A 12,633-nucleotide genomic window follows, 5' to 3' on the forward strand; every position below is an offset into this window, starting at 1 on the left:
CCTAACAGAGCCGGGCTAAGCAATGCAAAGCCGGGCAAACTCCGGGAAAAACAAACCTGGCACTGCCTTGACCTTCTAGAAAGTGGAACCCGCTATTGGCAGTCGATGCCTTCAGGTAATGGGGGGTCACTTTCTAAAAGCTCAAGATCACGAGATAGAGATTTTAAAAAAATGGGCCAAGTGCTCACTGAGGTTGGTCCCTCTCTAGGCTAACATGAGAGCCCTGAGCTGCCTCCGCTTGGAGGTGGCTCCCCAGACAGCCCAGGGCAGCCCAACTGCATGTGCACGGGGGAGGTGAGTCCCGGAGGGGCCGATCTGCGGCCGGAGCTTTGGGCGTCAGTCCCGCAGTGAAAACGAGCAACGCAGGTCACAGAGATTGAGGGGTTCGTCCCAGTCATCTAGGTCGGGAATATGAGAGGAGGCGGAGTCAGAAGCCAGGCGAGGAAAACCCAGCTGGGAATGAGCTAGAGATGCGAAGGAGTCAAGGGCGGGGCCCAGTCCCGGGGTTGAGCCCGAGTGAACCCTTCGCGCATGCGCCGGATAGATGCCCCGCCTCCTTCCCGGTGCCCCGGAATGAGGCAGCACCTGCGCGGCGGAAGCGAGCTTCCCGGAAGGACGGAAGTGACGCGCTTGGTCACAGCTTGCTCGCCCCTCCCTCTATCCCTCCCTCGCCCCTCCTTCCCCCGTTCCTCCTCCTCCTCTTCCTTCTCCGGCCTTGGGTCGTTCCGCCCGCCCTCCCCTCAGCGACGCGGCCCTCTAGCCGATCTGTGGAGATAGGCGCCGGGCGGCCGATGGCAACTCTGGGCGGGAGGCTTTGTTGACGCTACCCAGCCTCCGTCGGGGTCTCTCCGGCCCGCCTTGGGTGAGCAGCTGGGGCTGGCGGGCGGGAGGCCGGGTCGGGATTGTGACGCGCTCGCCTCGGGAAGGGGGCCCCAGGGAGCGGGCGCTCTCTGCCTCAGTTTCCCTGCCTGTAAAACGGGAGCTTCTAGAAGCCATGTCCCGGAAGAAGAGAGGGCTGAGAATTGGGGCCGGGGACCTGGGCTCCTGCCTTCGCCCACCGTAAACCGTCCGCTAGCCTCATGTAGCTTCTGCGCGTAAACTGTAGGTACTCAATGAGTTCTTGTTGGGTGACCCACTCGGAGGCAGGCGAACCAGGAGTGGGGCCGTAACAAAAAAGGGGGCCCCTCTCCCAAAACTTTCCGGGGGTGCTGGAGGGGTTCGGGAGGGGGAGGGGCGCGCGGGACGTCCCAGAGCCGGTGTTTGTGTCTGACGGGCGGGGCGGGGCCTGCCGGGAGGGGGCGGGGCTCTCCTCTCGGCCCCTCCCCCCGTGCCTTCGCGTACTTCCGGGATCGGGGCGCGCGTCTTGTGCCCTCTGACCTTACCGGCCTCGGGGTCACCAGGGGTCAGCGGATGGGGTGGATGGATGGATCCGGGATATCTTAGTGGGTCTGCAGGACCCCGCCTCCTGCTTCTTTAGCTGCTTGACCTTGACCTTCTGTGCCCGGGCCATCTTCTGACTAACAGCTGGGCAGGAGGGGCGAGATCTGCCTTTGAGGAGGTGGGATCCCCGCAGGGAAGGACGAGGAGGGAGGGAGCCCAGTCAGCGACGCCTGCCTCAGTTTCCAGCTCTGTATAAGCCGATAGTACAAGTGTCGATTTCCCAGGATTAGGAAAGAATTAACGAGAGGAAGATCGGTTCTCATTACGACCTTGGGCTTCTTATCCCTCTTACTAACGGCCCCACCGGCCCCTATGCAGACGGCCCGGCCTGAGGGTGATTCTGTCTGAAGGCTGAAGGCAGGAGTGAGCTGCAGCAGGAGAATCAGTTTTAAAAAGATGTCTCTCCATATTCACGACGCGTTCCTTAAAATAGCATTTAATACACTGGCTAATACTTGTTGACTCGCTGCATTCACATCCCAGAAGGTCTGGGTTCAAGTCCTATTTCTGACAGGGACTGGCCATGTGAGGTTGGTTAAGCCAATTATCTGGAAAGCAACGTCCTGCTTTCTCTCTCTCTGTGTGTATGTGTATGTGTCTAATCTCTATCTATTTGGGGCTGAGAAATTTGTATAAAAAGGTACACGACCATTGAATTGACGAATGTTTTCAATGTTTCTTATTTAATTCAGTTGGCTAAGGATTGCCCCAGGAATATAGTATTCAATTCATTAAAGTGAAATGGGTAGAAATGTAATTTGATAAGTCAGTTTGATCCCAAGGAGACTTAACTTCCCATCCTGCCTGAGACAGGCTGTGGTGGCCTGAACAAGGCATTTACTGAAGCTTTTTTTTTTAAATCAATGTGTGGTTGGTTGTGTTCTGGAAGAAAGCAGGGTAGCAGTACTGTGTCCCTAAGGGACTGAAAAAATTGCCAGTAGAAGGGGAGATCATTGTATTTATTGAAATCCCAGCGAATTCACACAGTGAATTGTACATGGGACAATATCCAAAAATGTACAATGTAATAAATAACTATTTTTGGAATTAAGATTGAGAATTTAAAGGTTTCTGGGTTCAGCTGACTGAGGACCTACTTGGAGATTTTTGATAGGCAGCATGAAATGTGGAAATGGGCTATTGTGTGTGGGTGTTATACACTATTTTGTCTTTATGCATAACTCTTGTGTTTTGACTCTTCAACTTTAATTTTAAACTGACTTCCCGTCAAACACTTGGGTAGTAGGAAATAGAATTGAGACCTTCATTGTGTGGAGGCTTTGAAGTGACCAACTTTTTTTTTTTTCCCAGATAATGAGCATTTATTTATTTTATAGCTTTTTATTTACAAGTTATATGCATGGGTAATTTTACAGCATTGACAATTGCCAAACCTTTTCTTCCAATTTTTCCCCTTCTTCTCCCCATCCTCTCCCCCACTCCCCCCCATGTCAGGTTGACCAATACATGTTAAATGTAAATTAAATACAATATAAGCATACATGTCCTAACAGTTATTTTGCTGTACAAAAAGAGTCGGACTCTGAAATAGTGTACAATTAGCATGTGAAGGAAATCAAAAATGCAGGCGGACAAAAATAGAGGGATTGGGAATTGTAGTGGTTCCTCGTTATCTCCCAGAGTTCTTTCCCTGGGTATAGCTGGTTCTGCTCTATTGGAACTGATTTGGTTCATCTCATTGCTGAAGAGGGCCACGTCCATCAGAATTGATCATATAGTATTGTTGAAGTATAGAATGATCTCCTGGTCCTGCTCATTTCACTCAGCAAAAGTGACCAACTTTAGGAATGGGGTAGGCTGTATTATCTCTAGGAATGGTAATATTTCTATTGTGAAGGTAGTGTGTTTCCTGGGACTTCTAAGGAGAAGAAACAGAAAAGGAGTATTAGTATTTTAGTCTGGAGACTGCTAGAATTTTTTTGTTGAGGCAGTTGGGGTTAAGTGACTTGCCCAGGGTCACACAGCTAGGAAGTATTAAGTGTCTAAGGCCAAATTTGAACTCGGGTCCTCCTGACTTCAGAGCTGGTGCTCTATTCACTATTCACTTAGAAATTTTTTTTAATGAAAAGAATTTAATGAAAAGATTTTACATCAGTTAGTAAAAGTTAAACTAGACTAAATAATGCAACTTTTATGGCAATTCTCTTTTAATTTTTTAAATAAATTTTTAATTTAAATTTTTTTCTTTTAATCTCTTAATTTTTTATAACAAAGCTTTTTTCCTATTAATTTTCTTCTAGTAAATGTATTTATTTTTATTACATTATGAATCATGCTGGGAGGGAAAAATTGGAGCAAAAGGAAATCATGGGAAAGGGAAAAAAAAAAACACAAAGTGAACATAGTGTGTATTTTATACACTTGGTTTCCTCAGCTCTTTTTGTGGATGCAGGTGGCATTTTTTGTCCAAGTCTATTGGGATCGCTTTGGAACACTGAACCACTGAGAACTAAGTCTTTTATCATTGCACATTCTTGCCGTCATTTTATACAATGTATTCCTGGTTCTGCTTGTTTATCTCGGCATCAGTTCATGTAACTCTTTCCAGGCTTTTCTAAAATCAGTTTATTATATTTTATTGATCAAAAATCCATTATCTTCATATACCACAAATTTGTTCAGCCATTTCCCAATTGATGGGTATCTATTCATTTCCAATTCTTTGCTAGAGGTAGAAATGTTTTTGCACATATTTTTCCCTCCTTTAAGATTTCCTTGGAATATAGACCCAGTAATGGGACCCCTGGGTCAAAGGATATGGAGTTTTATAACCTTTTGTGCATAGTTCCAATCTCACAATTCCAACAATAGTATTAATGTTCCAGTGTCCCCATCCCTTCTAACATTTATTATTACCAACTGATCATTTTTAATGGTTTGAAGATGTGAAATTTCAAATAAGGAAAGGGAAGAAAGTTTTTCTTTTTAAACTCAATATTTTCATACTATATCAAAAGTTACTTGCATTAGGCACTGCTGCCATTTGTAGAAAATTTGTATTAGTACTATGAAAATTCATAAATGTTTATTATCATTCCAATTGAAAATCTCCCTCCAGTATAGCTTTTATAGAAACATTTTTGTTTTGAATTAGTTTGGAAGGAATTTATTCCCTCTTCCACACCTCAAGAGGATTAAATCAGTGGCCTTGGCCTCATTAGCACTACGCCAACACAGTGGTTTGGGCAACACATGCACAGGAAAATTTTTTTTATTTTAAACAGATGCACTTTTTTTTTCTGAATTTTTTCATGGTGTACATCTTCCTAGAACCTTAAAATCATCAGGACAGGTGTCAAAGGATAGAATAGAAGGGAAGGGTGATAGTGGTGATGGTGGTAGGTGGGGAAATTGGCATATCCTGCTGGTTGCTATTCCCTAAGGGTAAACATTGCCCTTAGAAACAGCAGAGTTGTAAGAATAATCAGCTTGAATATATTGGTCTGGAGGAGTTTTGTATCAATCTAATGTAAGCTGAATTTCTGAAGCTTCTGAAATGTTCTGTTCCATGCAACAGATTTGTACAAACTTTGATATTTATAAAAAAAATTTTTTAAATGGGATTTGAACAATTTAAATTTACTTGAATGAAAATATTTAAATTCATTACCTACATTTTTTCATTTGAATTATTTTTTGTAGTTAATTTGAAAGATTAGGAAGATTAAACAAGTGAGGACAGATCAGAATAGATAAAGTCTCTGACAACAATTAGCAAATTAGAGCATAGCATTTGTATGCAATCCTGAGCCCACAGACATGAAAGCATGTGAAGCAAATGAGATTAACACAGTGATGAAGATTATTTCCTTAATGATAAAAAAAAGTGCCTGAGGATTATCATAAAGAATGTCATGTAGTATTATAACTATTGAAGGTGGAAAATTTCCTGTGATAACAGTACACTTTTTATTGGAGTATTAGCCAAATTGTTTATCAAAGTATGAAAATGTGTTTGCCTTTGAAGAATTCAAAGGTTTTTTTGGTGTGTGAGAGTGCGGGCCTGTGCTCTTGTATTCAATTTCTAATTGAAATCTGAGCAATACAAGGTTAAGATTATAAACAAGCAAAAATTGTGCTGTGCAACAGTGATTAAATTGTCTTTGATTTGTCATGGGAAACTAATCAAGCTTTATTAGTTTCCATAATTTTGTTAATAAATGAAGAAACAACTTTAATCCTGCAGTCTTGACTAGTATTGGAGAGGGGCAGATCATGAGAGACCAAAACTAGAAGTACTTAAGTCAGAAGTCTTGCTAATAGAGTCTTGGTCTCTTAAATATGGGAGCAGGTATGAGCACTTTCTTGGTAGGAAAAAACAGTCCCAAGTCTGGAGGGGATTAGCGGGCACAACAAATCCAGTGGGACTAGGAACTAATTCATGCTTCAAGAGTATATTGCAAGTAATATATTATACTTGAGGGGTCTTCTAGAAACTTTAAAAAACAACATAACCATTAGTGGGGTGGTACAATAGAGAGAAGTGCTGGGTCCAGAGTAAGGAAAACCTGAGTTTAGCTACAGCCCCAGGTCTCTACTAGCTGTGTGATCTTGGGCAAATCACTTCCCCTCTGTATGCTTCAGGAATATGGGGATAATAGGACCTACTATCCAGGGTTGTTGTGAGGATTGTAGCAAATAAAATTTGTAAACTTGGTGCCTGACCATAAAAAGCTCAGTATAAAGGCTAGATAGGTCCACACATGATGCTTTGAGAAGGAGAGGACACAATAACTAGGAAATCCCATGGAGGTGGCCCTAATAGTCATTACATAGGAGGGGATAGTCCATTGAATCCTTGTGCTTTAGGAAGGTTATCTTGCCACTTGTGTAGGGTAAATCTTAGAAGGGGAAGCTCTGGAGGCTCTTAGCTTCAGTTCTTGAAGTGATAAGAGTTGATGAGGGGTTTGAGAAAAATAGCTAGCACTGATAGTGCAGAAAAGATGTTTGACCAGCACTTGGGGAATTGGGAAAGAAACTGAAGATGGCTAAGGAGCTGGGAGGCCCATTTGAGCTGATACTATAATTATCTATTGGAGAGGTGGCACAATCTCCATAGGCTGAAAGCCCGTGGTTTCAGTCCCGCCTCTGACAGGTGCTTATCTTGGCTGGGAAAAGATGGTTGAGTGACTCTTAGTGGCCTCAGGTAGCTCTCTGAGAAGTGTGCTCTGTAACCATAATAAAAGTCCAAAGACCAAAACAAACAAAAAACCCCAGTTCTGGATGGACTAGGTAAGAGAGAGCCTGGGAGGAACGTTGTAGCCTGCCATTGCTTGCTTTTAGGTTACAGCAGACATGAAACCAAGACTTTTGGGAATGCTTAATTCAGTTTGTTTGAATTTTTTCTCAATACTCCTTTTGCTTAACTTTCTGAGCTGTACCGCTGACTGCTCTTGTGCAATAAAAGTACTCATAGTCCACTTATTTACAGATGTTAGCTGTGTTGGTACAGGATCCAGAGTACAGATTTGTATGGAGCAATGAAACCAGAAGGCTGAAGTCCCTGCGGATCCATGGGGAAGTGGTGATATTTGCCTAGAGAAGACTTGAGGGGCACATGATTTTTTGCATGTATTTAAAGAGCTACCATTGATGGGAAAGAGGATTTAATCTCTCCCTCTCCACTCTTGTCCTCCTACAGAGCTGTCATCAAAGTGATTTTTAAGTTGAGGTTTAACTGTCACTCCTTCATTCAAACTTCAAGCATGTTTGGCTTTTACAATGTTTCATTACTTTGTCCCAACCTGTCTTTCTTGATTTTTTACTCTCAATGGTCTAACCAGATTGGCTTTTAGCTGCCCTATTTCTCACCCATGACATTCCATCTCTTTGCATTTTCTCTGGCATCCCCCAACCCTGGAATGCACTTCCTTCTCCCTTGCTTTTTTCTAATCTTGGAGTTTGCAAGACTCGGCTAAGGCACCATCAATGAAGCCCATAAACTACTTGGTATTTATTTTGTACATACTTCTGTACAAATGAGGGTCACAGGGTGAAAGCTCAGATGAATCTTAGAGGCCCTCATTTTACAGAAGAGGGATGAAGGCCAAGAAAGCTTTGAATATCATCACGTGGCTGGGAATTTTTGGAGAGTGGGAATTGTTAAATTTCCATACTTGTGTCCCTTGCATCTCTTGTGCTGCAGAACACACAGTAAGGCTGTAATATTAATGCTTGCAGGAATGCTCTCTATGATTCTAGGAGACAAAATCAAGAACTATGGGAAGTTCCCAAGAGGTAGATTTCACTTTGAGATTATGGAAAATGGGGGCAGCTAGTTTGTGTAGTGGATAGAGCACCAGCCCTGAAGTTAGGAGGACCCGAGTTCAAATCTGGCCTCAAGACACTTAATACTTCCTGGGCCAGTCATTTAACCCCCATTGCCTCAAAAAAAAAAAAAAAAAAAAAGGAAAAACATTATGGAAATTGTTAACAGTTTGAGATATGTTGTCTAAAAATTAGAATGGGCTGCTTTGAGTAAGAGTAGGTTCCTCTTCAGAAATCTTCTAGCAAATTTGCATTGTAACTCCAAATGTCATTTGACTTCCCTATGTTAAAACATCTTTGTTCTGGCCATCACTCCCTTGTGTAATTAAGCCCTTATTATCAAATCAAGGCAGGGATTGTATTGTTGGCTTGTGTATTTTCCGGCCTTTTTTTCACTTAGTCATTTGTGATGCTCTTAGGATGGGATGTTTTCCTTCTTAGTCCTTAATGTACTTTTTCTACAGATGGGAGTTTTTTGTCAACAATCAAGCAAATTACTGAGTTTCTTTTTTAATTTTTTCCAGATAAACTATGACATCCTTTCAAGAAGTCCCGCTATCAAGCACCCTTCAGACTTCCAACTTTGCACATGTCATCTTTCAAAATGTGGCCAAGAGTTATCTTCCCAACGCCCACCTTGAATGTCATTACACCTTGACCCAGTATATCCATCCACACCCAAAAGATTGGGTTGGCATTTTTAAGGTAAGAATACTTGAATGTGTTATTCATAGAAGATAGGGCTGAAAAGGTAATGGTGGTCTTTCTAAGACAAACAAGAAAGTGGAGGTAGAGAATGGTTTTTTTCTCTTTGCAATCAGTAAGACTTTAATTTGCAGAACAACTGCTGATGTGTTGGCTTACATAGTTATTCTTCACTTAAGCATCTTCAAAAAGATTTTCCATACCTACAACAGGACTCAAAGAAGATTCTATATGAAATTCTGTATCTTCATTCCATATTACATGCTATTTTCATACCTATTTTGCTTCCCTTCTATTTATTTATGTGTATTTAAAAAAACAATGCATGCAAGGCTTTATTTTTTGGCACCACTATTGCTGACTCCCTCTTCCAAACCTGCCAGTTAATAAGAGAGAGAAGAGGTTAGGAAAGGAGATGTGAGAAAGACCCTTGGCAGAGTCCAGAGCGTGCTTAGGTGCTAAGTTCAGGGACTCTCGAGGAAAAAGAGAAACAGGACCAGCTTCTAGGGAGCTCGAAGCATTATAGTGTCACTAATATTGTGAACACCTTCTAATTAAAATGCCACTTATAACGTTGTCAATCACCCACTTAAACAGTTGTTTCTGTAGAATGCTTTCCTATAATTTTGCTTCAGCCAGTGTGTTTGTATAGACATTGACAGGCAGGGTATGAACCTTGATGTGATTGAGGTTGACGTGAGCCCCAGATTTTGTTCTCTGCCATGTCTATTAGTTGGCACCTTGGCACGTGGAATGATTGGAATGCTGATTTTCAGATCCAAGTTAGATTTTGGAGCCCTTCTGGCTCCTGCTCCTGTTGCTTGTTTAGTCATGTTAGTGAAGAAATCATTTACATCCCTTTCTCTGAATTCTGAAAATTTTCTATTTTTGCTCTCATGTTCTCTGACAATTGGCTTCTTCCTTTCCATGTTATGTTCTTTTTAGCATTATTTCTTTTTCTGCATAATGATCTTTTTGGTAATGTTTCTTAGTTATACATTGCCACTTGATGATGAAGATAAGCTGCGACTTGTATAAAAATATACATTGATTATGTTAGTAGATTACTGACTGATAAGGAGCTAGGAAACTAGTTTTCCTTTCTTCTTTCTCCTAATTGTTTTTTTTTTTTTTTTCCTTCTTTGCTGTCCCTGTCCATTTCTGTCCTGGCTTTCTCTTTTTTCTGTGTTCCTTTCCTCCTGTTCTCTATCTTCTCTCCTCCATTTTCTTCTTGCCTGTTCAAACATCAGATAAGATGAGCATGCCCATTTACCAAGCAGAGCAGAAAAATGAGGATTGATTAAACAAAACTGTGAATCATTATGTACAACTGATTTTTCTTTTAAAGTATATAATAAATTTAACATGTCAGTTTCACTGCTGTCCTACTTGTCTGTTTCCTTTTAGTTTTTTTCTGTGAATTAAAAAAAATGATTTCAGTCATTTTCTTTTTCTTTGTATGGCAATATTATTGCTGGTCCTATACTCCCACTGAATTCTGCTCCCTCAAGTTTTTTGTTTAATTTTTAACAACCAGTTCTTGTAACACAGTCCAACAAAGTAAATATCATACATAACTAGGTAAATATACAGTTTCCTCATTCACAAATATTTCTCATTCTGAACCTTGAGTCCATCACCTGTCAGGAAATAGGTAGCATATCATCACATTGAATCAAGTTCTTATTTAGTTGTTTTCTCAATACTGTCCCTCCATTTATTAATGCACAACCGTGTTTCTTTGTGTAGTATAATTTGTTCAGCCATTTCCTAAATGAATTCTTTGCTTTAACAAAAAGAGCTACTGTAAATACTTCTGTTTATGTGGGCTCTTTTTTTTTTTTTTTTTCATTTGATCTGTGGGAGCATAGATTTCATTGATTTCATTGGTATCTCTTGGTCAAAAGAATATGCATAGTTCCAGATTGTAGTTAGAGGCATAGTTCCGGATTGTATTCCAGAAAGACTAGACAATTCGCAATACTACCAACAATGCTTTTATTCTTGTAGTGCTCCAATAGCTGTGGTCTTTGTCAATCCAGTGAGTGTGAAGTTGGATCTTGGCGTATTCTTTGATAGGATTATAGATAACTTGAACTTCATTTGAAAAAATCCCATTAATCTATTTGGGAATGACTCTTGTCTATATCTGTGCATGTATATAAATATCAGTTCCATAGATCATTATCTGAGAAACTTGGAGTAAATAGTTCACTCTTTTTCATTCCTTTTTGTTATGATCATTTTATGATCATGTAAGATGCTTTGACTTTGGTCATGGACCCTTTCTCTAACTATGGTTGTGATAATTTCCTTTCTGGTGTGAGGTGTTGAAGTAATTTCCACCAGACTGCTTTTAGTTGCCCAAATATTTTTGTCCATTCATGACATCTTGTAATAGTTGGGGTCTTTGGGTTTATTAAACACCATGGTATCATGTGTGATTCCTTTGCTATGTTAGATACCTAATCTGTACTACTGATTGGCTTTTCTATTTTTAACTAGTACTAAATCATTTTGGTCTTTGCTCTATCCACATGCACTCCCTTTGAGACTCGAGGAACAGTTAAATTAAAGTTAAATTAAGTGTTTTTAGGAACTATGGCATTCAATTTATATAAGATCTTTTTATAGCATTGGTTAATAGCTTAATAAAAATTTTGGCATGCTTGTTAAAATATTCATGGTTTGTCAACAGCATTAAATGTATATTTTAGCTTTAGGATGTAGTAAAAATGTTTTGGCATGTTATAAGATATTATAATGTGATAATGTAATCTTGAACTATTTGTAATCAAACTATTTATTCTCTTTCAGGTTGGTTGGAGTACGGCTCGAGATTACTATACATTTTTATGGTCTCCAATGCCTGAACATTATATGGAAGGATCAACAGTCAATTGTTTATTATCCTTTCAAGGTGAGAGATGTCCTTTCAAATCTGATAGAAGTAGATGTCTTATTGCCATCAACAAGTTTATTGGGTGACTACATCAAAATTTGGAGATTTATTTCCTATTTATGAAACGTTAGGGAATAAGGTTAAGACAATAATTTTTGGTAAACGATCTTTTTCTTTGAACTGTGTTAAATAGACATTCCATTTTTATGCCATTTTCAAACTAAACTATAAGGGCTCTGGACTTGGAACTTGGAATAGTTCTGCTCTAACAATTTGCCCTGGGTAAATATTTTTATAGATCCTGCTCTACCCTAGGGAAATATCAGCAAATGGTTTAGACTACTGATTATTGGAAACATGGCCTTTGGGATCCTGATGAAATCCCTTCCCTGACTTGTGGGTGTAGGATGGATCTTTTGGTTATTATAGTGGATATATTTTCTGATTAAGGAGGATTCAGCTATTAGTGGAACCAGGGCCTTTCAGGGTGTGAATGGCCCACCTTATCCTGACTTAAATGTTTGCTGTCTGGCAGGTACTGTGTTAACCCCTGGGAATACAAAGAAAGGCAAAACAGTTTTTGCCCACAAGAAGCTTACATGCTAATAGTTCAGCTGTGTACCTATGAGATGTACACAAAGTAAATTAGCTGGGGAATGGAGGTAGTGTGATGGAGAACCTGGGTATTATCAAAGAAGACAGTTTGCAGAAAGATGGATTTAAGCTCATCCTTAAAAAAAAATCTGTGGGGCCAAGACTAAGACAATGTTCTAGGTGTGGTGATAGCCAGTGAGGAGAGATGAAGTTGGAGAAGGGAATATCTTGTTGCAAGAACAGCAATATAGTTGGCTCTGGATCATATTTAAAAGTGAAGCACACCTGCTTGGGAAGTATCTGACTTGTTCTTACTGCCTTGGCTTGCCTTGCCATTGTGATTCTTTGGCCTGATCCAGATAATTTGATATTAAATTAGAATAAGAGAATCTATGATTTTATTTGTTGGATCTGTGTCTGAAAGGCAATATCTATAACAGGAGGCAGAAACAAATAGGTTCAGAGTATAGTGTTTGGCTCCCAAAGTTCTTCTACTTACTGACTATTTTGACAGTTAAGTATTTGATTATTGGAATAAAATGAAATCAAATTCTATTCATTTATCTATTTAGCTATTCTACTTTTTAAATATTTCCCAGGGTAGCCCCCAAAAGAAAAACAAGTATCTAATTTTTATGTTTTGTAAAAATTGTTTTATTTACAAAAACTGTATACTCAACAGTGTAATATTTATGGCAGGATAG

The 12,633-nt window shown here is 40.1% G+C and overlaps 1 protein-coding gene across 4 annotated transcripts in view; it reads left to right on the forward strand.

The window, feature by feature from the left end:
• Window positions 1-680: 680 nt before the first annotated feature.
• TAX1BP1 (Tax1 binding protein 1) overlaps window positions 681-12,633 on the forward strand; it is a 42,952-nt gene continuing 30,999 nt past the window's right edge. For 2 of the 4 annotated variants that reach the window (XM_052001696.1, XM_052001699.1), the window contains exons 1-3: window positions 681-862; window positions 8,253-8,433; window positions 11,251-11,353. In XM_052001696.1, coding sequence (XP_051857656.1) covers window positions 8,260-8,433; window positions 11,251-11,353 — 277 coding nt within the window. In that variant the 5' untranslated portion in view covers window positions 681-862; window positions 8,253-8,259. Of the gene's footprint in view, window positions 863-999; window positions 1,102-1,451; window positions 1,971-8,252; window positions 8,434-11,250; window positions 11,354-12,633 lie in introns of those variants that run through there. The other 2 variants (XM_052001698.1, XM_052001697.1) reach the window with 2 other exon arrangements.

The sequence above is a fragment of the Antechinus flavipes genome, chromosome 5, assembly GCF_016432865.1.
Source record: "Antechinus flavipes isolate AdamAnt ecotype Samford, QLD, Australia chromosome 5, AdamAnt_v2, whole genome shotgun sequence".
Taxonomy (NCBI): domain Eukaryota; kingdom Metazoa; phylum Chordata; class Mammalia; order Dasyuromorphia; family Dasyuridae; genus Antechinus; species Antechinus flavipes.